The sequence below is a fragment of the Chanodichthys erythropterus genome, chromosome 11 (assembly GCF_024489055.1).
Source record: "Chanodichthys erythropterus isolate Z2021 chromosome 11, ASM2448905v1, whole genome shotgun sequence".
Lineage (NCBI taxonomy): Eukaryota > Metazoa > Chordata > Actinopteri > Cypriniformes > Xenocyprididae > Chanodichthys > Chanodichthys erythropterus.
Genome location: NC_090231.1, coordinates 22,990,582 through 23,017,987, shown reverse-complemented (window position 1 = coordinate 23,017,987; position 27,406 = coordinate 22,990,582). Strand labels below are relative to the sequence as shown.

Sequence of the window (27,406 nt, the reverse complement as noted above, 5' to 3'; positions counted from 1 at the left end):
ATGAGGAGACGACACACGGTAGATTAAAGTGTCGCTATGGCAAGCCGTTTTAACATTTATTCATTAAAATCAACTTCAAATGGAACAATTTGACATTGATATTTACAGGCATACTGTTCACTACTGTATTCCATTTGTTTCTGGTAAGTGTTCCAGCTTTTCTATTAGATAGGGATGAGCGGGGCTAGTCGTAACACATGGTTTAAATGTTTTCACACAAAAACTGCACCATTTATTTTTGAAAGGAAGATATTGCTGAACATTTGATCATAGTGAATACCTTACTGCAGTTATTCTCAGATTTTATTCTCTGTGTTTATTTAAAATCTGCAATTTTTTAATGCTTAGCAAACTAGCAGAAGACCAGGTTTGTGGGGCATGGAATTTCAGTTATACCCTACTATTAAACCTGTTCTATTCTATGACATTAGCAATTTAATTCACATATATCATTTTTATGAATTCTACTGAGGAACCAAACAGATGAATAAAAACAGAGTCCATGTTCAACGTTAAGAAATGATAATTTCAAGAAATTTAAAGCATTATGGCTTCTCTAGCTATTTGTCTCCTGTTCTGTGACAGCTGTGTGTGAAGGGAGGGGGAAGGATATGTTCAGCTGTTTTTCTGATGGTCTGAATGAGATTCTTTATCTGTTTGCTTACATTGTTTTGAACTATGTTGTATCGTTGTGTTTTGCAGTGTGTTCATTGCCAAACTCCTAAATTACACCCCTATGGGGCATGCTGTCATGTTGTTGAGGTAAGGAAAAAAGTATACACTGTATTAATGAAACAAGACCACATAGTTGTTAAATAATTGTTAATTCAGCTTGCCACATTGTGCATATTTTTAAACCCTACTACTCAGCCTTCCAAGACAACAATGCTACTTTTTCAGATGTTAAAATACTTTCTCCCAGCTTAATATGTAGAGACAACTAGTAAGTGGCTAGTAGATTGATTTAACCAAAAAGTGTAAATGCTGACAGTAGTATACATAACAATATACACACACTCAAGTATGTAGGTATGTGTATATATATGTTTGTGTATGTAAACATAACATGTATGCATGCACACATTTACATCAAACATCGTACACCGACGCCAAAAAATGGATAATGGGAGAACAGCACTGCCCCCTACTGGTTTGGTTCCCAAAACTAATGTCTCTTAAACCGTGTTTCAAACGATCAGTCCCAATAGATGTACTGACAGACAAAATATTAAATATTTGTAGGTCTTAATCAGTATTGTAATGCTGTTGTCTTCTAAAATGCTGAGCATTTTCTAAAATGAATGACATGACAAGCAAAAAAAACAAAAACAAAAAACAATCACAAGATGGTTGTAGTCTGGATTTGTATTTTATTTAAGCCAGGACTGAAAAAAAGACATTTCCTTATCTTGTTTGCATTAAAAGCAAGATTTCACATGGCCACATACTGCATCAAGTTAAAGCCATACAATCAGACTCACTTTACGGTATAGCACACAAACAGTCCTTTGTGTGAATAGAAAGGTCTTTCATTTCCTGTATAGAAAATTTTGGAAGCCAGAGCATTTTCTCAACATTTTCTTACTTACAGGGGTAAGTGCATATTAGAAGAATTATACAGAACAAAGCGGTCAACTTCCATCCTAGTCTGAATGAAATACATACAAAATGTGCTGTTCATTATATAATTGCAATCATCCCTAACCGAGGGAAAGAAATCAATGAAGCTGAAGCCAAGTAACCTGTTTCTTTTGGTGGCCACCCTTAAACCTTGTATCCATTGTGTGTCTCCTTTGGGAAAACAGATGGGTTCTGAGTTAGGAAGCTTTTTCAAGTACTTCAGGCATCTCAGCAGCTTGTTAGTTTTTCAATTTCTTAGTCCTTTAAGTTGTTGTCTATATTTGCACCAAGCTACTAGTAAAATCAGTAACCGCCAAAATTTGTGCAGGAAAAAAAAAAAATGAAATGTTTAAATGTTAACAAGGTGTTGCTTTTGAAAATTTAACTAAAGACAAATTAATAACAGTACTTCACTTTCAGAAAAACGGTTACAACGCCACGTCTTTTGGTGAAAAAAAAAAAGAAGCCATGTTAACAGGAATGTGTCAGTGATACTTAGTGAGATTTCAGTCATACAGCAAATGCAGAATTCAATGAAATACTTAAGTGCATCTTAAGTGCATTTAAGGTTATATGAGTGGTTTTGTAAGCAGGTAGAATGTTATGTGATCGGAGGCTTCATTAGTGACAGCCCAAGAAATTCTTACAGTCTGAATGGATGAAAAAGCTTAACCACTAAAACAAGAGGTATATAGTCCAGACTTAATGTTGTGCTTGAATATCAGCAAATGCTTTAGCCCTGCCCATCATAAATGGAAACCGTTAAGCAATATTATGCAGAATAAATGCAAATTTCATTCAAATTCCTTATCTCTAGTTTGGTAGGAGATTTTTCTTTTCATATTTCTAGCACAAGTTCATGCAAAACAACAGTAAACTCTACATATCTTGTGGTCTATTCCCTTGAAAAAGCTTAAAAAAAAAAAAAAGACAAAGACTTCAAACTCTAGTGGAAAAATCGGACATTGTACACAGACCACCACAGTAAACAGAGGATCCGTTTTGGAATGATGGCTTCTCCAGGCTCGGCCAAGAATGGCCACCTGGGAGAAATTTAGAGCAGCTACTCGACATAGACATAACATGTGGATTCTACATCTTTGGTTCCAGATTCCAATTCTCTGCGTTATCCTTTTTCATCTGAAAATGTAATGATCATTTAAAAGCCACTTTAGCTGCTCCATTTACAGTTTCTCTACTTCAACATCAAGGTTAAAAACCTTAAGAAAACCATTACATCATGCCTGTGGATGATTTGTCAAGCTAAATCAACAAAATTAGTTACATGTTCAAGGGCCAAAAAAGAAAAACGGTTTGATACAGTATCAGTAGTGGAAGAAAATGTTGAGAAATTTAATATGAAGACGGACAAGGCTGTTGTATGGACTCAAACCTACCCTGAGTGAAGAGACAGAGCATGTGGAGTGACAACAGTGAATGCTACACTGAAGGCAAAGTCGTCACTTCCAGTGGGCACTGAGGCAGGGCACACAAAACAAACATCGCAAGCGTCGCCTACAGAAACACCTACACTGCGCAAGAAACCGGTAATGTTTAATGTTAAACAGTTCTCAAGTTTATATTATATAATATATATATATATATATATATATATATATATATATATATATATATATATATATATATATATATATATATATATATATATATATATATATATATATATATATATATATATATATATGCGCTAACAAACCTGATATCTCATTTGTAAAGGACTGACAAAAGACATGACGTACAGTCTGTCACTTGGCCACATGAGAATGGTAGTAGTGGTTTAAACCACAATTTCAAACTTGAGGGTGGGACGAAATGTCCCGGCAAGATGCTAAACACGTTTTATGTGGACACTGACATTCACGAAAAGAAAGGCAAGCTCCCTATGGCAGCAAAAAAAGAATCTAGGCCACTGAAGTAAGCAAAATGTGTAATTTTAGCAAAAAAGCAAGGACCACAAAACAAAAATAAATTACATGAAGCTGGACCAAAAAAAAAAAAAAAGAAAAAGAACTATTGACTGTTGATGCTACAGTGCAATTACTCTTTTAGAGACAAGCACCTCCACTATAACACAGGCACTTGGGAGTTATACTAGGAAAGATGCTGCCCTGCCCCTCTCCTCCAAAAACAACCATAGCCAAAAGAAAATGCTCAGCCTGATACTCATCAATGCTTGTTTCATCTGAAATAGTTCTCCATAAATTGTTAAAATAATTCAATTTAATACAAAATCAAATCAAAGCTCGTATAGCAAATATTTAGCGCATATTTACATAATTCAAAGAGGCGGTGTGGCAATGTCTGCCATTCCTGTATGCTGAAGGCCAATGGGTATGTGTCATTAGTGTCATGACATCAGTGATGTTAACCATGTTAAGTGAAGCTTAACGTCTCACTGATAAAACACAGAGAGAAAATAAAAGCTTGATTTGCTTTCTTCTTTATAAATACATCAGCATAAATGCAACTACGTTTGTACACACTATATACTTTTTGCAAGTACTTCTTGTTTTCGATGAATATGTTTAGGCTTTTAGCAGTAGTTGTAGCAGATTGCAACACTCGAAGCGACTGCTCGTTGAATGCAGCAGTGCGTTTCTGCTCTTGTCAGGAGGAGGGGAATGGGTGCAGTTAAAGGTGTCCCAAGCCAAGCAAGGCCCCACACTTTAGAGGTTTGACTGCCTCCTTAAGGAGAGAGCACCCATTACCTGACCTACCATGCCACACCAAAAATTAATCACCACAAATAAACAAACAAACATAGAAAGGGGTCTGGAAATGAAAACAAAGAAAAGCAGTTGCATCTTTTCAATTATCTACCTCTCTTTCCCCCACAACATCAGAGCCTATACATCTGATAGAATCCCAACACTTTCGGTCTGTTTGCTGATTGATACACAAGGTGGGGGGAATTTTGGTCATGAATAGCATTTTTTTTTCTCCTTTATGTCTTTACATGTTGATTTCCAGATTGGACAATGCTGTTGACGCGCTCATGCCTCGTTCTCCGTCGCTGGGGTGTTGTTGGCCGTTACCATCGAGTCGGGTTTACGAGTCATTCGGTCCAGTTCTGCCTGGACGTCAGTCAAACCCGGCTTCTGCCCTTGGAAAAAGGAGAGCAAGAAAAAACAGAGTAATCTCCTGTAGTTTCTGTGTTGTATATAAAAATAACACATGCTAGTTATGTGGGAACCAATTCGGTGGATGTGGATGAGTGCTGCATGCTGGTATGCATTCAAAAGCAGCATGCCGTGTGGCTACACGAATGCAAACTTACTGAGAAAGACATGAAAAAGGAAAGAAAGAAAAAAAATTGCATGGGGTTCTTTATCAAAGGGAAATTTCATTTACATGCTGGGCCATAATAGCAGGTAAAGAACAGAAACGTGTTAATATATTAGAACTTCATGTAAACAACTAACAAAATATCATAAATGAAAAGTGCAGTTGGCATGAATTTCACATCCTTCTAAGTATGAAAACCAGCGAGTATGAGATATCACCATTCATGGTGGCGTCACTCACACAGGCTTTTCAGCCCATTCCTTCTGGATACTCTCTCTGGCTCTAAGGGTAAAACTCCAAAATAAACAGCATTTTCCAGCAAAAAACATGACAGAAGGTGATCAGGTGAACCTCATGAAGGATTGTACAAGTCATAATTCAAGCCAAAATCCAAAAAAAAAAAAAAAAAACTCCAATCAGATTTTGCATCCACACAATTCTTTGTCTCCACATCATGCATTAAATTAGTTTAATGTACAGCTAGCCATTGATTATCCTATATTATAAAATGTAACGCATATTTAAGGCAAAAAATTACTGAAGCATGTGGAATTGCGTCATAACGTAATTTACGTCACGCAGTTAGATGATCTTAAAGTCCATGCTGATTATATCAGAGAAGGCAGAGAGAATTATTCATTCCAGTGTCTGATTCGCTTTAAAACACAAACTCTCTGTCATGTTGTGTCATTGTATCTGCAGAGCGCGAGCCCTCCCGCATCACGCTGTTGCTGTCTGAACGGAACGTCGAAACATCCCACCGCTGTAAGGCCACATGATATGAAAACTATGTTTCTCGGCTGGATAAAGCAAATCAGCTTCTTGCTTTGAAAGTTTTGATGGATGAGGATTGCAATCAAAGTAAAGACCATTGTGGCGATGTACAGGAGTCGTACATTAAGCACGCGTGAGTCCGTTATGTTGATGCGCATATATCAGCATGAAATCATATATGAGCACTCTCGACGCACTGATCGCACATTGTATTTGTGCAGAGACACATTTCAGTACATTCATGTTGTTTTCACACACATTCAGGATAATGTTTGGATTTGTCCTGTGTATGTTGCTGTGTACTTCATATATATATATATATATATATATGACTCATACATGGCAGTACTTTGTGAGATTCACCTGTTCCTAGACATGACGCTGGCAAAGGAAGAATTTACCTGTTTTCTTGGCAGAACCTTGTACAGCCGCTCCTGCCCCTGCCCCTGGCGACCCAGGACTGCCTGGAACACCTGTCTTTTTACTTAGCAGACTGTTGAAGAAGTTGGCCAGCACTCCCTCATTTGCTGCTGCTCCTATAAACATACACAAATTAAATATCATGACTACAAGTTACAATGGGGAGGCCCAACTGATATTCACTTACACGGAGGTATTCAAAAGCACATTCTCTGTCTCTTCATAAAATTAAGCTTGAAGCACTGCAGTCACGTCCACTGTTTATTTTAATGATGTCTTTAGTACCTTTCTGGACCTTGAAAGTGGTGGTTATATTGCTGTCTATGGAGGAGTCAAACAGAGCTCAGATTTCATCAAAAATATCTTAATTTGTGTTTCAAAGATGAGCAAAGGTCTTACGGGTGTGGAACGACATGAAGGTGAGTAATTAATGACAGAATTGAACTAACCCTTTAATTTCAATGACTAACTACAATGCTCACAAGCTGGCTATTAACTGAAAGATAGTGCAAAATTAAAAAAATGTGAAATATGATACCTGATACCCTACAGGGTGGTTTAAGATTCAATTAAAGTATATTTAATAAATAAGACAAATAAAGTGACTGAATCTATTCCTGCTGGATTTTGATATGCTGTCCAGCTGAGCTTAATAATGGGAAAATTTCATTTTTCCCCACACCAACTGGAACCAGTAGGAATATAGTGTTTAGGGAATTGTTCCAATGGTCTCCTCAGGGGGGCAGTGTTTTAAAGAGAAGAACACTGCAAGACAGAGGCAGAGGGGTGATCCAGCAAAATGAGATGAGTGTGGAAGAGAAAGAAAGAGAGAGAGCAAAGTGCTCATATTTAGACGCTCACAAAAACACTGTTTTTGCTTGACTGCACAATCATGTGTTATTTGTGCCATCCTGATGAACAGAGAGCCATGAGATCACAAAGCTTCATTTAGGTTCTGCATCAAGTGGTGCACGTAATCTTGTGAGGCAAGATATCTTACCTTTCATGTTAGGGTCTGGTTTCTTCACCGCGGTCATGGGTGAGACACTAGCCACATTGGTGGGCCCTGTTCGGCCTGTCGGCCTGGGTGAACCAGATGTTGTCCGGGCAGGTGACTCCTAGATGCACACAAACAAACAAAAAACAGGTGTCAGGAAATTGCAAAGCAATTCAGCAGATTTAGATTTCACACTACACAAAATTATTACTTATATATATATATATATATTATATAAAATGCAATTTAAACAAAGCGAAAGGATTCAGTGGCTTTTGTAAAATGATAACGCGTAAGTGTCAAAACATTTTCACACAAAATCCTCAAAGCAGCATAACAGTGTCACACTTAAGTGTGTGAGGTGAGCGTGCAGTCCGAAGTCACACTTACTGTTCCTCTTGTGGGTGTGGCTGGCTGCTTGGCTAACAATGACTGTAATAAAGTAAGGGAAGACAGGAAAGCTGAAATACTGATATGCCAAACTTTAATAAGAAGCTTAAATCATTATTTTGAAATACATATACTACCGATCAAACATTTGGGATCAGTTAGATTTTTTTTTATTAAGAAATTAGTACTTTTATTCAGCAAGTATGCGTTATATTGATCAAAACTGATAGTAAAGACATTCAAATAAATATGCCTTGGTGAGACTTTTCTTACCGATGCCAAAATTTTGAATGGTAGAGTATTTTAAGTGAGTATTTTACTGACACTATGATGACATTTTAATAAAGATACTTAAATTATTATACAACTATTATCTAGCTGATACACAACACTTTGTTTGTATTCCATGTCACACACAGTGATCTTTTTATTTCAAAGACAAGGAAATGAATGTTCTTGGTGAAATCAAAAGCAGCCGCTTAATAACGTTGACCGTGTTTACATGCTGCCTAATATTGTGTTAAAGACCATTCTCAATAAAAGCCCCTCACATAAACACTTCACAACTGATTAAACCACATGGAGCAGTTCAGGATATTTGAACCACAGTGAGCATCCAGAGAAGTTTGCTTATAATGTCCATTAGGAATTAATCATTGTTTTAAAATTATCAAATATTGCGTAAGTAAACAGTATGTAGCACAGCTGACCCTGGGTCAGCCAATTAAACAATGAAAAGGCTTCACCAGCTCCTGGCTGGTCAGAAAACTGTGGAACCATGAGGGAAAATAAACAAGTCAAATGGATTTCACTGTATCTAATCAAACTAATGAGGGACAGCAGGAGAGCTCTGTGAGAGATACATGATGACGTCAGAGAAGAGATCACTTGATTGGTGGAGGTTCGTCTTGGCTGCCTTCCTAATGTGTAACTTCAGCATTGAACGAAAGAAACCTGAACCTAAAACTGAAGTCTGTTCTCATACCTGCTGTTTCATGAGGAAGACCTGCTCATCCTCTGCACTGATTTCCTTGTCATGCACCAACTTTAGAGTCAAAGGAGACAAAAAGGCAAATTTTACACAAGCAGTAGCCGATAACGTGAAATTCTCATTCCTAGGTTTTCTCTCTTCTCACCTTTCGTACAGGAGGTTTTGTTATAAAGTCTTCAAAGGGATCTTCAGGTCGAACTGTTGTGAAGTTTTCATGCAGGATGGCAATTTTCTTGTCATTGTCCCATCCGGATGGACTATGTAGAGATAAAAAAAAAAAGAAAAAAAAAAAAAAAAGAAAATCGCACTAAATTGAATTAGACATTGTTTTCTTACATAAAAAGATAAATAATAAAAAGATAAATGCAATGTTTTTAGGGGATTTCAGAGATCTCACATGAACACAGTGTCCTTCTCCACCACTAAGGCAGGCGTTGTAAACTGGAAGTCGTATATTTTGTGCACCATGTATTTGTAGAGAAGGTCCAGGTTCTTTTCCTCTTTGACTGAAGTGTAAATCAAGCCAGCTCCATCTTTGAGGCTTGATTAAGGGTAAGTACACAAAAAATGTTTGTAATTTGTAAAAAAAACAAAAAAAAAAAAAAAAAAACTGTAAAAAGGACATTCCCAGAAGTCCCTGCATGATACATCACATATTTTATGTAAATATTTTGAATTCTTCTTATTGTTATCAGTATAGAACATTAAGGGAGTTTGTGTTACATTTTTTGAGTTAATGTCTAAACATGAGCATTGGACTTTTTTTTTTTTTTTTTTTTTTGATGAACTCACTCATCATGTAGCTTTCATTTTTACCACCTGGTAAAAAGAAAGGTAAAGAGCAGATTTTTGTACTTCAAGTAGATTGGTATATTAAAATTAAATAACTTGATGAAATATACGATTATAAGTTGGAAAATGTACAGAAAATGTACCACGTAATACTGAACATTACAATAAATTTCTGCCAACCACAGCTGCCATTTTTTTGCAGTAAATTTAAAACGACTTTTTACAGTGTACTTTATAGGGAAAGTGTAATATTACAACAGCACAAATGTTGAGACTGAGTGTGTAGGATACATTGTAGACAGAACCGCCGGATGTGTGACTGAATGAAGTCAAAATGCTCCTCCTTGTAGTCGTGCTCCTTCTCTAGTACACTGACAGCATCACACTAAATGACAGAGACAGAAATCATTCAGGAGGAAAAACTTAGGTCTTAGGTTCAGTGTGTCTTAACACATCATATTTGATATATCAAAACACAAGAGTGAAAATTGTCATTTTTGAGTGAACAACCACTTTAAATGTATTGAACCTTTAAGTTCCTGTTTGTTTTTAAAAGACAGACACACCATCCTAAAAATAGCAGACGAGCGCACACATGCTTAATGGGATTCATTACGAGGCAGCAGCCATATTTGTGAATGACTCAGGTTGTGGCCGATTGCCAGCCATAATCGTTTTGGCAGGAAGAGGAGGTGCCGACTAGGCTGCTTAAAAATCCAGGAGGCTGCCATGACCATCACTGCAAATGCAAACTCATCTCTGCATGTCACAGACACTGCTGACCTGAACCACAGGACATACTATCTCACTTAATAATAAACACATCCTGTCTAGAACACTAAAAAAAAAAAAAAGTTAAAAATGTGATAACACAGCAATGCAATTTATAAATATAGTAAGCTAAACCTACTCCAGATATCTTTAAAAAGATCTTTAAAAAAAAAAAAATCAATGGCATCCAATGTTGTTTGGACCTCAGCATTCTTCAAAATATCTTTTGCGTTAACAGAAAGAAGGGAGTAAATGACAATGTTCATTTTTGGGTTAACTGTGTTGCAGTAGGCCAGTGAAATGCTGCTGTTTTTGCAGATCTGTAACAATGATACTAATGCATATTGATAAAAACGAATTTTGTGCTTTCAAGAAAACTGGAACTGCATTCTGAAATTCAATCAGGCTCTATTCTCCTCTATCCCAGGGTGAGGCTGTTTGATCACTTTGCCTCTTGTTATTGAAAAGAACAAAGAGCAAACATTTTACTCTCAGACCTACACCACCTCATTTAAAAAGGGGTTGTCTTTCATGCACCCAGGGCTGGAGGGAGGCTAACAATAGAAGAGAACACTGAGCATGTTCTGATCCGAGAGAGCATGTGAGGGGAGCATGGTGAGTCTGCAGCTCTGGACCTGCAGGCTACTGAGACTCCATAAAGAGAGCTTTTCATCCACTTAAAGACACTCAATGATGCATCAGAAACAAAATTCCCTTAACACTGAGCAAAACAACTCAAAATATCTACTCAAATTTCCAAAACTGTATACCTACACACTACTATTTATACACAGGACGTACACTATCGTTCAAAAGTTTGGGGTCAGTAAGATGTTTTTTACTTTCTTGAAAGAAATTGACTTGACTTTCAGCAAGAATGAATTACATTGATCAAAAGTGACAGTTTATAATGTTTTCCATTTAAAATTAATGCTGTTCTTTTGAAAACACAGTCGATCATTTGCACGTTTTTAGCCTAATATACCTGCTGCTGTCTGCTTTTAATGTTAATCAAACAAACTAAATAAATAAATAAAATCGCTGACTGCTCTTGACTGAATAACTTTAATACAGTGAAGACTGTGCAGTGATATTTTACATTTGATTACCATTCCTGTACCTGAAAATCTAGTTTAGACCTACATAAACCTGAAAAGAACTGTTTATTTCAGTTGTATATGTTTGCTCTACTGTATTTATTTGTGCTATTGCTCACAATTTGATTATTTGTTCTTATTTTATTACTGCCTGTTTTTAAAATTATTATGAGTTAGGCTAGTAGTTTTCTCTTAAAACTTAATTAAAAAGTGTGCTTCAATAATGTGATTAATTTAGAAATATTTATTACAGTTATTATACTGATATGTTAAGAAAATAAAACACCTACTGGACCCAATGTGACGTGATTTTATCACCTTTGTGCAAACTATGAGCACTGGAATGCCCAAGTTGTGTGTGAGGACGTTGTCTCCCAGGGGCAGCAGCACACTCTCATCTTCTCCCCCAGCTGCTGGCCCTCGTCTCTGGGGAGAGCTTGGCGTGGCTTCCTCTGGTTCTGCATACTCCTGGAAGGCCTTAACCACTGCAGAGAAGAGAGAAAGACAAAAGCAGGGTCAAACTTTTATACATATATTTACAGTAAACAGTGTTCGTAGGTACATCATACAGTTGACAACAAAAGCATCACATTACACATTACTATTTACATCATACTGCAATTTAAACCATATTATTTTACAAATAATTCAAAAGAAATTTAAATAAGCAGAGGCTACAGATCATACAGAGATACGATTTTTTTTTTTTGCAATAAGCAGACGATGGGGGTTAAACAATATACTGGATTGATGATGACAACAACAAAAATCATTTATACCTCCAAGTTTGACTCTCATTATTTCTTTAAATGGCACAACAATAAATGTCTTAGTTGACCTGCAAAAATTATATAATCTACAAAGAAGACTGCATCCAGGCTAATGTTAGCTTACTACCAATAATGAAATGACTGACATTTGAAAGTGACAGATAACTTTATAAACATGGAGCTTGACACACAAGAACCTATGATGTTTGTTCTCGTGCATCAAGCAAGCAAGTCTGAGCTGCCATTTTTTATCATATTTGGACCACAATGGATAGACAAATCATGAGTGAAATTTAAAAATACAGGGTTAGTAAATTAACAGATATTTCATTTTGGGGTGAACTATCCCTTTAAGTCTTAAATAGCCTCAACCAATAAAAACCCATACAAATATAGAGAACATCCACAGATTTAGAACATTCCAGTCAGGTTACATAAGACCAAAACAGATCTAATAAAAGTGAAAAAAAAAAAAAAAAAAAGATTACACTACAAAATTAATAAATAAATCTTAGCGTAGGCAAGGATTTGTAGCATTGTTTTTGGCCCCAACAGTTCATTATCTGTTGTGTAACAAACTGCCTGAAATCATGACTTGTTGTGGACACATTTGAACAGCCAATGCCTGTAGAAGAGCAGCTCAGATGTGAACAGATCTGACAGCATATTCTCAAGAAGACCCTGTCTGTGCCCTACATAACTCCTCATCCTCACAAAGCATTACAGAACACAGGAACATCAACCAAAAACAATGTTAGTCACTGCTGGTCTGATACACAGTATAAGAAGAGGGCATGGTGGTGATGTGCAGGGTGGCTGGAATGGTCTTTTATTGGCTGTAAATAGAGGGGGTGGTGAGGGAGGGAAAGGGGGAGGAACTTCCTCAGGAACCTTAAGAATGCAGCTCCAGATGACCCAGAAACCAGGCAAGCTGCACAACTTCCTTTAACGTACTGTTAATGGAACAACATTCTGCTGGAATAACAGACACACCAGTCTTAAAAGCAGATTTAATATAAACTACCATTTAAAAGTTTGGTCACTAAGAATTATTATTATTTTTTTTTTCCACTAAGAATTTTTTTTTACCGAACAGAAATTAATACTTCTGTTCGGTACATACCTCGGTTTTGAAATCACGGTTCAGTCTGGGTTCAGTACAGCATGGGGGACAAAACTAAACATAAAATTGCTTTTTTAATTATTATTATTAAAAAGTGGTTTACTGAACAAATTGTGTCTCTGTCTTTAAATGAATTCAATTATAATTAAAAGTTTAAGGGAAAATAAATATCTCTGCTAATGTGGTAAACTAAATAGGGAGCCCTTACTTGCACATTACTATAATATTAAAGGTTAACAGAGCCCAAACTATTAGCCTAAATTCAGTTGCTACTTATTTTTAGATATATCTTATTTTTTTTTTAGCATTAAAGGGATAGTTCCCCCAAAAATGAATATTATCCCATGATTTACTCACCCTCAAGCCATACTAGGTGTATCTGACTATCTTCTTTCAGATGAACACAATTGAGGATGTATTTAAAAATATCCTTAATCCTCCGAGATTTATAATGGTTGTGAATGGGGAGCCGCGTTTTGAAGTAAAAAATAATGCATCCATCCATTAAGTGGGTTAATAAAGGCCTTCTGAAGCGAAAAAGAATTTAAGAAAAATATCCATATTTAAAACTTCAATTCAAATAACTAGCTTCTGGCAGACGACCGTACACAGAATGCTCAAATCGGCATGCACTTAATGAGTAATCCTCTGACGCTATGTATGACCCAGGATGTTGGAGTTTCATAAGCTTAGACACCTCTCACGGCTCAAACAAATAGGTTCCACAGACAGAACTTTGAGTTAAGGTATTTTGAAGGCTGACGCTAACATCACCACTGAAGAACTGTGCTACACTACTACCTTCAATAAATTCTTCTCCCCACAAGAACTCTGGTCGAGCTTATTTTATGTATTAGAGAAATCTAATACATTGGCGAGCCACCCAAACGACTGCACGGCCAAATACAGCAAAATCTAACAATTTGGCGAGCCAGCCAGGAGAGACTGACAAGAAGAGAACTCACCAACTGCAACAAGAAGTGAACACAAAAGTCTTGGAGAATCTACAGTTTTTATGTTGAAGATCAACAGACTGCATCTGTGGATACAATTTATTTCAATCAACTGGATTCTGTCTCAAATATCCTAATTTGGTGAGTGAAACTTATCAGCTCTCTTAGAAAGAAAAGAAAAGAAAAGAAAAGAAAAGAAAAGAAAAGAAAAGAAAAGAAAAGAAAAGAAAAGAAAAGAAAAGAAAAGAAAAGAAAAGAAAAGAAAGAAAAAAAGGAATAATAAGTAGACCAGTAAAATTTGTAGTGTAGTCACATACAGTGTAGCACTGTTGAGAATTTTAGGCTTGGGCATTTCTTGTGAGTCTGTAGGAACCTTTTAAATGTTTAGTTCATTCTTCTGAGACTGTAGGAGTTATAGAAATAAGATTTATAGCTTGGCCCTGTTCTTTTAAGTCTGTAAGAATCATTTAAGAAAAAGGTTTAGTCCATTCTCATGAGATTGTATTCCCACAGATATATAGTACACGGTTTGGTCCTTTCTCTGGAGTGTGTATGAATTGTTTAAGAAACAATATGGTCCGTTCATTAAGAGATTGTAGAAGCAAAGGCTTGGTCCTCTCTCTTTGTGTCTGTAGAAATTGTTAAGGAAACAGTTTAGTCCATTCATCCAGAGACTGCAGAAACCATAGAATGTCTTGGAACTGATGTTGCTGGGTGCTAATTCAGTAGCCACTATTTTAATTTTGAAATAAATGCCCTTACTGGGTGAAAAGATGATGGCACAAAGCCTTGGAACTATACGTTTATTTGCCTTCCGATGAAAGATATGGAAAGATCTAAAGCAAATTGAGACCAATTTGAACTAAATTCAGCCTTGTGAGCTAGGACTCAAAAAGAATAAAACAAGTCTTTTCAGTCAGAAGTTTTCAGAAAGGAAACAAGGAATGTTTTGTCTTAAAATGTAGTATTGAAAACTAAGCTGAGTTAGCAGACTAAAAAGAATAAAATTTAACTATCATTTAACATTGGATTGTTAGGAAATTGTTAGGAGTACAAGTAGAGTGTATAATACACAATTTTGTATTTTGGAAACATATTTGGTTTGTCCATGTATCTGAAATGGTCAGTCTAAAGGCCAGAACACACCAAGCCGACGCCGACGAATTAGTGGCGACGAAAACAAACTGTGGGGTTGGCTCACGTCGGCAGTGTCTGTGTCCAAAGTAGCCCTGCCACACCAAACCTACGCTAAACAGCCGACAGCCAAGCAGCACGTCAGTTCTGCGCCTGCGTGAGATGAAATGCCTTTCTGAAACAGCAGGCGGCAGTAGCTGAGCAGCCAATCAGAATTTTCAGATGGCCCGACGGACCGACGAGCTCCAACACCGATTCAACATTTCGAATCGGCCGAAAAAAAGCCGACGAGGACCAACTTCAGCCGACGGTGCGGAACACACTGAGAAAACTTAGTCGGCCGACGAAAAAAAACTGCCCGACGGCCGACCGTCGGCTTGGTGTGTTTCTGCCTTAAAAGATTGCTGAGAATTTAAATCTGATTAAGCACCTAACGCCTCCAACACCTTTTGTTCTGTTTCACACCTCTGAGGGCACATCTCCTGTACTTGCCATGGCTGAGTCTGCACAAAACAATGGTAATGGCCCTGCATTGAGGCCAACAACAGAAAGACATGGAACAGAACCTCCAAATGTTACTATTGATCAAATGATGGAAAATCTGAATGAATATTTGGACAAAAGGCTGGGACTAAGGAAGTGCCAGGGTGACATCTGCCAGAAGTACAACATTAGGCACTCTGGACATAGAATGGACATTGGGCCTTGCCGGACATTAAAAGAGCTTATGGAAAGATGCAGCGCTTAAGAGCAAATATCACCAGAGATGGCTTGTCTGTAATTTTGGTCAAACAAATTCAACAGCATCTGCAGAAATGTGAGGCTGACAAGTTACTACGTGAGAACAAAAGCAAAGATTAAGAAAGCAAAGGTTCGAGCACTGGCTGAACAATTGCAGAATGAAAAGAAAGACAAAGAAAGACTACTAAATGAGAAGGCTAAGTTGTTAAATTTGCTTTCCAAACGATTGGAATCAAAAGACTGTTCTGGAGAAAGAAAAAAAAAAGTCATTCCATAAGATCTAGCAGCAAAGCAGAACAAGTGTTTCTCTATCCATTCAGTGATCTCCAGAAGAATGAGGATCAACAAGACCTTTATCTGCTTGAAGAAAGTGACAGCAGTTCCACAGGGAACTCTGACAACGATTTAAACACACATGATGATATCATAAAGGACAACTTGAAGGTTAGGCTTGCTCCTGTAATTGTCAAAAACAGAAAGACTGAAGTTGAAATTGACAATGAGGAGGAGTATGAGGAAAATGGTGAACGAAGAACTCGAACTGTCACAAAAGTGGTAAAGAAATATGTTCCACACAGAACATACCAGCCAGCTACTCCAGAGCAAGTTGACAAATGGTCAAAAGATTTGCCACATGTGTACAAACAACCACGGAAAGCTTGGCAATTTCTTCAGCGTTTGCAGAAAATCTACAATTTGCACCCACTAGACAGAGTGATGATTGTTAATGTGAACTTAAGGGACAATGACCAAAAGAGATTAACAGAAAGTGTTGAAAGAAGGACTGGTGAGTCTCAAGTGAACGTTGAGGCTGGATGGGAAGTTGTACGAACATTCTTGTTTGAACTGAAACCTGCAGAGGTTAATTGGGCTAAAATTACCTCATGCATGCAGAAGACAGGAGAATGTGTTGCCGAGTATGAAGAAAGCTTCATACAAATTTGGTTGGAATATGCCGGTGTGAATAACAATGAAGATCTCAGTAAAGATACCAGCATGCCTCTTAAAACCGCATTTGTAAATGGACTGAAACCTGAGATTTCTAAAGCCCTTAAAATCAGTTATGACGACTGAGACAGCATTGGAACAGCATTCATGCAGATTGTTGAATGGTCAGCAAAGATCGAAAGAACACAGGAAGTCAATCTCAGAGCTTTGCAAACCAAAACCTTGTCATTCAACAACAGGACAACGGGGTATGAAGAACGTGAATATGTGAGATACCCATGTGAGATACCCAAAAGCAAAAGCTCAAGGAAGATACAGGTACTGCAACGAAGAAGGACACTGGGTTCGTGATTGCAAGTTGATTTTAACACATCAAAGTGATGATGAGGACAACTTGTTGAAGAGGTTTCAGCAGCTGACAGACAAGCAAAAGCAGACTCTGCTGAAAGCTTTTGAGCCGCAGGAAAACTGAAGAACCTCTCTCTGCAGCACAAACTAGTGACATCTCATCCAACAACTGATGTACTCCATGTGTATGTAGGGCTGGACAATAATTCAATATCAATATATATCGCTATATATTTTTTTTCGATAACGGTGATATGATTTTTAAACATTTCCGGTATTTCGATAACGTACATTACTGCATTTCTCTGAGGCGCAGCGGTTAGAAAGAGCAGAACGCGATTGGCTATTTGCGTGATGACGTACACCACATAGACAGGCAGCCATCAGCCAGTGCTCAGCATATCTATTGGTTAATATGCTTTGTTTAAAATAGCAACGTGGAAAACAGACAGAGAGTTCAGATAATGTATGTTTCAGTCGATGGATGCGCAAAACGTTACAACAACGATAATCAGAAAGCATGGATAAAACAGTCCCTCTTTGTAAACTGTTAACTGCGAGTGCCGTCTGCTGTAATGTCCAGTCATTTACGCCGTCATCACCCGTTGATAGCGCGCGAGTGCAGGTGAGACCTGAACAGCACACGCTGCTATCTTTGTTTAAACTAAACTCATTTAAGCCTTGCTGATTTAAACTTTCAAGAACAAGACGCGAAAGAGAGCTCGCGCGCTGTGAGAAGATTTGTGTGCGCTCATCCGACGCGCGCACACGCTTATTTCAATCAGCGCGCAAATATTGAATTCTCTTTCAAGTCTTGCGCTTCGGCGGACAAATTCATACAAAAATTATGTCAACATGCCCGTCTTGGCGAGTATCCTAGCAAACATAGTCAGTTATGTCTTAAGACTTAAGTGAACGTATAACAGTCGAGAAAGACAGCACATGTGTAACAGTATATGTACTGGATCGTGCATGTCTTAATGGGGAAAAAAATATTCCTGCTGCCTGTTTTTAAATGTTAAATCAAACAACAAATAACAAAGAAATCACTCACTGCTCTTGACTGAATAGTTTTTGTAACTTCAATAATGATTCATCTTTATTTATTTTATACAGTGAGGATAATATGCAGTGTTATTTTATATTTGATTACTTTATCCATTTTCTGTACCTGAAAACTACTGTTAGATACCTGAAAAACCTGAAAAGCACTGTTTATTTTATTTGAATATTTGCTTTATTGTACTTATTTGTGATGTTGCTTGTAGTTTGATTGTTTGTTCTTATTTTCTTTATTTTTATTTGACAGTAGTCCTATTTTTATGGTCACGGTTTCGGTACGGAACCTAAAACCGTGATACGAACCGAACCGTGAGCAATTTGAACCGTTGTACCCCTAGTGTCATCAACACTCAACAGCGTCCCTGCCCCAGCAATGTGTTTTTGTTGTTTCTCACTGTTTTTTTCTGTTTTTACTGTTCACAATCTTTATCTTGGCTGAAGCACTTTTGTTTTAATCTATATTAAGGATAATAAAATCAGCCTACATTATAGTTTAATGTTAAAGATATTAATATTACTAAAGTGATTGAGTCTTATGTTTATTTTTTATGTTTGTATGAAGGCTAAATACAAATAAAAGCTGAACATAAATTTATTTGTACTGTTTTTTTTTTTCCTAAAATATTATAGTTTTATAGGAAGAGATTTCATATATTTGGCAAATTCTTTTTTCAGACATTTGTAGGTACAGACATCCATTGTGGCCGTTCTTGGCAGTTTTTCTGAGGCTATTATATAGTTCATATCGATATCGGAATTATATCGTATCGACCGAAATTAAGAATTATATCGTGATATAAATTTTGTCCATATCGTCCAGCCCTATGTGTATGTATATGTTTTATGTATATGTTTTGTCAAATAAGACAAATGAAGACCCCATCCCAAAGGTGAAAGCATACACAGAATTTTCAAAAACTGAAGCCAAAGATGATGTCCTAGTAGACGGTGCTGCTAAACAAGCCGTAAAAGAGAGAGGTGCACATACAGCGGCATTAAGACAACTTGAGCAAGACAGACAACCAGACAGTAAACAGATTCAGGATGAAGTGCACAAAGAAAAGACATCATTGATGGCAAATGGAGTTGAACTGCATGAAGACGGCCAATGCAGTGAGGATGACCACAGGAAAACAGGACTAAGCTTCTTTGAACATGTCACAGGCCGGCCCATGCCCAATGAAAATCTAACATCTGACAGCCTTGTCCAAACTGATGAAACACTCAGCCTGGCAGTACACAATGCCAAGGATAAAGTTGACACCTCCAAAGGGGGGCCATGGTAGATTAACAATTAAAAAAAAAACTCAGGTCACAGCAAGAAACCAGGTGGAAAAGCCCACATCAAGATTGCTTGGTAGCTGATGGAGCAGTTAAGGTGCAAAGAAAAGAAAAGTGGATCGACGTGAGCCAGTGGGATTTGAAACTTCTACCTCGAGATGAGGGATAGATGGCAGTAGTGTTTATCAGAGTCCAGAAATGGTGGGACTAGGGTTTTTAGGCTCTAGCTTTGTCACCTGAGGACGAAGACATAAACATACAGCCACTGAAAAAACACAGTAGTGTCCTGCCAATATTAAATAGGGACAGTTTTAGGAGCAGTTAAGAGTTATTTGATTAAAATATTTTCCTTGGCAAGATACGTTTCCCTTTTCTCTTTTGTGTGATTGCAGGTGTTTCAGCACTCCAGATGATGACCAAAGACAACGAAAGTAATGAAACCTGTATGCAGCATGCTGTATACATGATTTATGGAAGTTTGTTTTATGATCAAAAATGATCAGAGGAGGGATTGAAAGATTATGTGTATTTTCGTTATCTTTAGTTAGATGCATTTACATTGTGACTGTGCCTCAGATGCAATCAACTCTGTGTTTGTAAAGGTGTGAACCAAATGGCCCATACAGACGTATGGCCCACAGAAACTGATGGGTGTTAATGACAAAACGACTGCGCGGCCAAATACAGCAAATTCTAACAATGTTCATCATTACGTTGTGCATCAGGTCAAAGGATAGTCTTCCACCACAAATCGACTTGCGCATTCTGCGTACAATCGTCTGCCAGAAGCTAGTCATTTGAACTTATACAAATTTTATATTTTTGTAAGAAAAATATCCATAATGAATATATAAGCTAATATAGTGCATATATTTAGCAAAAGAGTTCGGTTCTCTAGTGAACTGACAAGCTGTGGACACAATGAATTGCTTGAGGTAAATGTAATGCTACATGACATTGTTTACAAGCGGTTAAACTGATGTCTTTCCACAGTTGAAACACTGAGCGATTTCACGAGATATACGTTTCAGTAAGTTATATGATTTCTTTCAACATACCTTCGGATGTTCATACATGTTTATATTCTGTAACTAGTATTAAAGAAGTGATGATGGAGTTCACTCACGCTCCACGCTGCCGCTTGAACTGAGGAGAACATTGAAGAGCATCAAAATGGCATTTTTTGTTTGAATTTCATGACAAAATGGACAATTTGGAAGATGACACCTTGTTTCTTATCAAAAGTAACAAAACGTGGAGCTTATTGTGATTTTTGGTGATTAACGGTGGTTAGGCTACAATGCTGTATCCATTGTGTACACATTCCAACACGTACTGAAAATTCATGGGACGAATACATACCATTACACCCCTTATTACTATTTAATGAAATGTCAAGGAAGAAAAATTTGTGATATAAGGTAAAGTGAGGTCAACCTCAACAATGGGCCAGGGCTGGGCCAGTGCTGGGCCGGTGCAGCAGGGGACGTTCAGTACGCCATGAGAGTACTGCGGTACGTACCATGGGTGGTGTATTGTGGTTTTTCGCTTCGAATTTTGTTACACCCCTAAATATTACACAATATTAGTGTTTTTTTTTTTGTTTGTTTTTTCAACTGTAGTGTATAAACTAGATTCATCATATCATACTCAGTTACCTACACCCTGTGATGTGGAGTTTATATAAATGTTTCCACAGGAGCCAGTGAACAAGATTATCTATTGCAAACTTTTTTGACAAAGAGTCCATTAGGAAATTTTAATTTTTCCAGAGGGCAAGGCGTTTACCATCTAGTGATTCATCTTAAATGATAATAGCCAATAGGCAAGAGTTAAATATCACATGGCACCATCTGCAGACATTTTTAAATAATAGCCTTGATTCTACTGCCTCATGTTATTTCCACAGTTCTCTAAACATAGTGAACTTTTTTTTAAATAACTTGATCAGCCTGTTTTCACCACACAATCAACATTAAAGTTGTGGTAATCTGTAACTTTCTTAAATCAATCTGTGACCTCTTCTTACATCAATAAGACTGTATTACTGTAATAACCTCAACCAAAAGAAGCACCAGTTTACAATCACTTTCTACTGTCGACTTTGACCAGCTTCCACAAACAAGGGTGGGGACGGTCAACAGAATACACACATCCAGTGTGCATTTGCAGGTATTAAGTCATCAGACTGCTAACAAGTGAATCTATCAAATCATTATGACAAAAAACTAAGTTGTAAATACCAATTAATTAGTGTTGTATTTGTTTAAAAAAAAAAAAAAAAAACAGCTACAAGGCCACACAGAAAAGGATTTCCCTAGCACATCAACAAGTCTACAACAACAACAACAAAAAATACATTTAAAAAAAAAAAAAAAAAAAAAAGGTTAGTTAATGTGTTAGCTGACTAAGAGCTGTGAGACGGTATGTTTTAGCACAGTGGTTTGGAGTTGTGCTCGGGTGTTGTGCTCATGCCCTGCTTACAGCAATGATTTGAATGTCAGGAACGTCTGACTGAGCAGACCATGATGCAACGCCTTGAAAGAGAGGCTGAACTGTCCTTCCCACTAGAGTGCTGCTGACATCACTGAATCCAGTCAGATGTAAGGAGTGAGCAGAGGCTTCTTGTGCTTCTTAAGGAAGCAACGGCTCTTTTACTGGGTGGGTCAGTTTTACGAAATTCAGAGCAGCTTAAGGCTTAATGTGTTTGGACATTAATTCAATACATCCAACATTTACCAATTGTGGGATGTGAAGTTAAAAAATAAAATATAAACCATGCTCAAAAGTGTGAGGTCTGTAAGATTTTTGTAATGTTTTTGAAAGAAGTCTCTTTTGCTCACCAAGGCTGCATTTATTTGTTTAAAAACACAGTAAAAACAGTAATAATGTAAAATATTGATACATAAAAAAAAAAAAAAAAAACTGTTGAAAACCTTACAGAATTATAATATAGATGAGGAAAAATAAATACTTACTGATCGCATATTTTGAATGGTAGAGTATAATAAAATCAATTTTTAAGCAGAAATTAGTAAATGAGGAACAGTGGATAGGTCACTAATATTGAAACAGCAACTATTTCAACATAGATAATGTATTAAAATGGGGAATGTAGGCTATTCATAACAAAACTGTAAATATGGGATGATGTGAATGTTTCAATGAAACATTTATAATGAACCAAAAATAAACATTGAAAATCATTACAGGAAGCATGTTCTGCATGATGGAAAAAAAAAAAATTTTTTAGAAAGATCATACATCATACAACACCATACATTAAGGTGGTGGTCACAGAGCTAGTGGTTCAAACTGCCATCAAATGTGTTGTAAAACCACTGGGCTTTGTATTTCATACTCAAACTAAAAAACAATACCATTGCCAAACCACTTCCCCATTCTGCTGTCACAGCCCTGTTTATAGGGCATATGCAGAAACAGTCATCCTCAGAAATAGCCTCTCACTTCATGTCTGAGGACTCTGCCTCTCACTCACACTACAAAAACATTCAGACTTCTCAAACGCTATTGTTCCAGCTGTATGTTATATTTTCATAACGCAAAACACCAAGTCATCAAATGTTTGAAAAAAAAAGTTTCAAAAGTTTTAAAATCGAAAATATTCACTTCAAGCCCTAATAAATACCATTTAGAAGTTTGGGGTCAGTCCATTTTATAGGTGCCCTAGAACTTTTTTTAAAAGATGTAATATAAGTCTAAGGTGTCCCCTGAATGTGTCTGAAGTTTCAGCTCAAAATACCCCATAGATTTTTTTTAATTATTTTTTTTAACTGCCTATTTTAGGGCATAATTAGAAATGAGCCGATTCGGGGTGTGTGGCCCTTTAAATCTCGTGCTCCATGACCCAAGAGCTCGCGCTTGCCTTAAACAACATAAAAAAAAGTTCAAACAGCTAATATAACCCTCAAAATGGATCTTTATAAAGTGTTCGTCGTGCAGCATGTCTAATTGCATAAGTACAGTGTTTATTTCGATGTTTACATTGATTCTGAATGAGTTTGAGGCTATGCTTCATGGCTAACGGCTAATGCTACACTGTTGGAGAGATTTATAAAGAATGAAGTTGTGTTTATGAATTATACAGACTGTTTAAAAATGAAAATAGCAACGGTCCGTCTCCGTGAATACAGTAAGAAACGATGGTAACTTTAACCACATTTAACAGTACATTAGCAACATGCTAACGAAACATTTAGAAAGACAATTTACAAACATCACTAAAAATATCATGATATCATGGATCATGTCAGTTATTATCGCTCCATCTGCCATTTTTCGCTGTTGTTCTTGATGCTTACCTAATCTGTTGATTCAGCTGTGCACATCCAGACATTCTGCCCTTGTCTAATGCCTTTCATAATGTTGGGAATATGGGCTGGCATATGCAAATATTGGGGGCGTACACCCCGACTGTTACGTAACAGTCGGTGTTATGTTGAGATTCGCCTGTTTTTCGGAAGTCTTTTAAACAAATGAGATTTATTTAAGGAGGAGGAAACAATGGAGTTTGAGACTCACTGTATGTCATTTCCATGTACTGAACTCTTGTTATTTAACTATGGCGAGGTAAATACAATTTTTGAATCTAGGGCACCTTAAAAATAAATTATTACTTTTATTCAGCTAGGACACATTAAACTGATCAAATGTGACGTTTATAATGTTGCAAATGATTTCCATTTCAAATAAATGCTGTTTTTCTCCCCTTTTGATTCAAAGAATTCACGGTTTCCAAAACTGTTAACATTCATAAGAAAAAAAGGTTCTTGAGCAACAAATCAGCATATTAGAATGATTTCTGAAGGATCATGTGACACTGAAGACCGGAGCTGAAAATGATATTTTAAAAAAATATTAAAATAGGAAAACGGGTAAATTGGAATAATATTTAACAATAATACAGTTTCACTGTGTTTCTGATCAAATAAATGCAGCTTTAGTAAGGGGCTTTTTTTCTAAAACATTTTTAATTAATAAACATAATTTTGACTAACACTTACTAGTGAGGCAGTATTTGTGTCCACTCTGATTCTAACAGCAAGAGTCTGACAACACAGGTCATGCAAATTCAAAGCACAAAGAGTGCTTCATACCCAGACTGTCATCAAACCATCCTACAGTGCAGGCGGTCCTGCTCTCATAACTCTCATAAAAAAACTAGATCAGCACTCATGAACAAAACAATTTCAATAAAAGCATATGATGCCCTAGATTCACATGACTTTCTATATTACTCGCTGAATTCACAACAGAAAAATGTTCTTTAATGTTTAAGGTTCATCACCATCACCACAACAAAATGTAAATGTAAAATGTCACAGTCTGCTATTGAATCTAAACATTAACATATGATAACTTAAAACATACCAGAAAAGGATCAGAACTTTTTTCAGAGAAGGCACATTTGTAAACTGACATAGATTAAATGGTAAGCTATATCAACATTCATATTCCCAAATCCCACCTGCCTGATATGGGTTATATTGTACTGCAAAAAAGTTCCTCTAGCTGAACAAACATCCTGCAGCTATTCACAATGACCAGTGACCACTTAAGAAGAATAGCTGAAGAAGTTAGCTAAAGTTAGATGTCATGCACACGTAATCACCCATAATCACACTTGAATCTGAATGACCCCTGCAAGCAAACAGTAAGGTGTTGGTACTAGTACATCCTAGTAGTAAAAGAGCAAAACAGCACTTACTCCTCTGCTCCATCTCTCTTATTTCCTCAGGTGGGATCTTCAGTTTGTCCACGTGCTCACGTAGCACACTCGCCCACTTCTGCAAAGACTCCATGATGGTCCAAGGCCGTGACATGTCCACCACAAACACAACAAGACTGTCCTTCAACGACTCAGAGGTCACTGCAAACTTCAGCAAGCCTTTGTGGTAAAGGTCTCCATCCAGGATCCACACGCTGCAGCGAGTTAAATCTGGAAGAGTTTTTTTGTAAATAATAATAATAAAAAGACTGAATAAACTGCATTTTCTACAGACTGAATAAATGTACCCAAAAGAGAATAAAATATTTATTATATAATTTATGTCATTCTAGTCTTATGTAATTTGTTTACAAAACAATATATGAATATATTGTTTAAAATACAATATACTTTTAACACAAAATAGACAAATGACTCTACACCAGGAGTTTGACTGACAGGTGATCTAACCAATCATAACGCCGAATCCGCCATTTTGTCCAACAAAGCAGTCAGGGGAGTTAGCAGATTAACATAGGTGGACTTGAAATTGAAAAAAGGTGTGTACTGACGTCTTTCCACAATTAAAACACCATTCTGTAATTTCCTTATGATGTTAATGTTAAAATCACTTACCCTCTCGATCTTCATCCTGGACACTCAGGTACAAGTATTCCAGCCCTCTACCTTTCTTACTGTGCTCAGATCCTTGAAGTTTTGCGATGAGTGTGGTTTTTCCTGAACCATCCTCCCCTGAAACATCACCAGAAATCATATCACTCATAAATCATGACACATTGGTGCACTGAATAATAAAATACTTTGAATGTAAAGACAAAGAAAATTTCTTCAGATGTATACCTTGGACAAAGTTAAAGAGATAGTTCACCCAAAAATTATAAGAGTCATTATTCAATCACTCATGTCATTCAAAACCTGTATGACTTTCTTTCCTATGCAGAACACATAAGATATTGTGATGTTTTTTGATCAAGTCGATGATAACCTAAACAGTTTAGTAACAGCATTCTTCAAAAATATCTTAATTTCTGTTCCGCAGAAAAAAAGTAAGCCATATTGGTAACAAAATTTTCATTTTTGAAAATGAAATGAACTATCCTTTTACCAGCTTCATACATTATATTCAAAGATATTTGCTGAAGGCTGCACATGTATTTAAATGAAGCAGCATACATGCAATTGTAATACAATTCAATACAATTGACATTGTAATTGTTACGCAATATATATTGTAATACATTTTAAAAAGTAGATATTGAAAAATTCACATACCGAAAAGCACTATATTTTTCCCAGAGGGCAATTTAGAGCTTGAGCGTGTGGAAACTTCGCTGAGGATTGAAGTCCTGAAAAACAAAACAAATGAGCACCGATCACTTGCCATTCATGACATTAACAGACATGAGCTTTAAAGCGTAGTCAGTAGTTGGATGTTTAGTTTCGTCTGCAGTCGAACTGTAACTATGTAATATAATGTCAACAAAATATCCACAAAAAGAGCGTTACCACAATGAACCCCTCACACAGGAGCTGGATGTCAATCAACCGTTAGATTCCACCAGAAACACAAAACAACAGTCAGTTTTCCTGACACTAATCATAAAAATTACCGCCCGCATTCAAATTTAATTAGCAAAGCAAAGCTTCATCAGTAACGACTTGAACGCTACAGATCTCATGTAACGTTAGTTAAACAGTTGAGTTTAAACAAATGCTAGTCAATAGCACACAACAAACACCAGTGATCGTGACATGAGCAAAAAAAACCCGAGACAATCTAACGTCTCAGGAGACTTTCTTTATTATTTAGCCCGCTGTAAATGTCTAATGTAGCCTGATCCAGACTTTTCTGTAAGTTTATGTGAAGTGTTTTGGGCTTATCCGGGACCGGCGTCTGAACTGGGCAGCACCCGGCTGGTGACAAAGCAGCACATCACACTGTCAAATAAACTGACTCCTTGCAAAATCCGCTGCACTTCTGGACACTTTGAGGGTATAAGCGTACCAGAGATTTTGTCCTTCATCATCCTCGTTGCTGTTTTCCATAGTGTCGCCTGTCCCGGCTGCGCCCAGTAGCTTCTTCTCTAAAACGGGAGCCATCTTGAGTGGAGAGGCACAAAGGGAGGCGCACACTGAGCG

At 37.0% G+C, this 27,406-nt stretch overlaps 1 protein-coding gene across 2 annotated transcripts; it reads right to left on the bottom strand.

The window, feature by feature from the left end:
- Positions 1–3,317: 3,317 nt before the first annotated feature.
- dync1li2 (dynein, cytoplasmic 1, light intermediate chain 2) lies at positions 3,318–27,406 on the bottom strand. Of its 2 annotated transcripts, none has more exons than XM_067402064.1 (13): positions 27,273–27,406; positions 26,540–26,613; positions 25,883–25,999; positions 25,247–25,477; positions 11,477–11,643; positions 9,582–9,675; positions 8,896–9,031; positions 8,644–8,755; positions 8,493–8,552; positions 7,508–7,549; positions 7,121–7,238; positions 6,102–6,236; positions 3,318–4,744 (listed from the first exon to the last, which is right to left on the bottom strand). In XM_067402064.1, the coding sequence occupies exons 1-13, from the start codon at positions 27,365–27,367 to the stop codon at positions 4,635–4,637; spliced, it is 1,491 nt and encodes a 496-aa protein (XP_067258165.1). In that variant the 5' UTR covers positions 27,368–27,406; the 3' UTR covers positions 3,318–4,634. The 2 variants fall into 2 exon arrangements, with proteins under 2 accessions (XP_067258165.1, XP_067258166.1); XM_067402065.1 differs by having other exon boundaries at positions 3,318–4,739.

Coding starts and splice junctions, on each gene's coding strand:
- dync1li2 (XM_067402064.1), bottom strand. CDS start 27,367: ATGGCTCCCGTTTTAGAGAAGAAGCTACTGGGCGCAGCCGGGACAGGC. Junction 7,550..8,492: donor TCTTCCTCATGAAACAGCAG/GTATGAGAACAG, acceptor ACTTTATTACAG/TCATTGTTAGCCAAGCAGCC. Junction 6,237..7,120: donor ACCAGACCCTAACATGAAAG/GTAAGATATCTT, acceptor GTATGTTTATAG/GAGCAGCAGCAAATGAGGGA.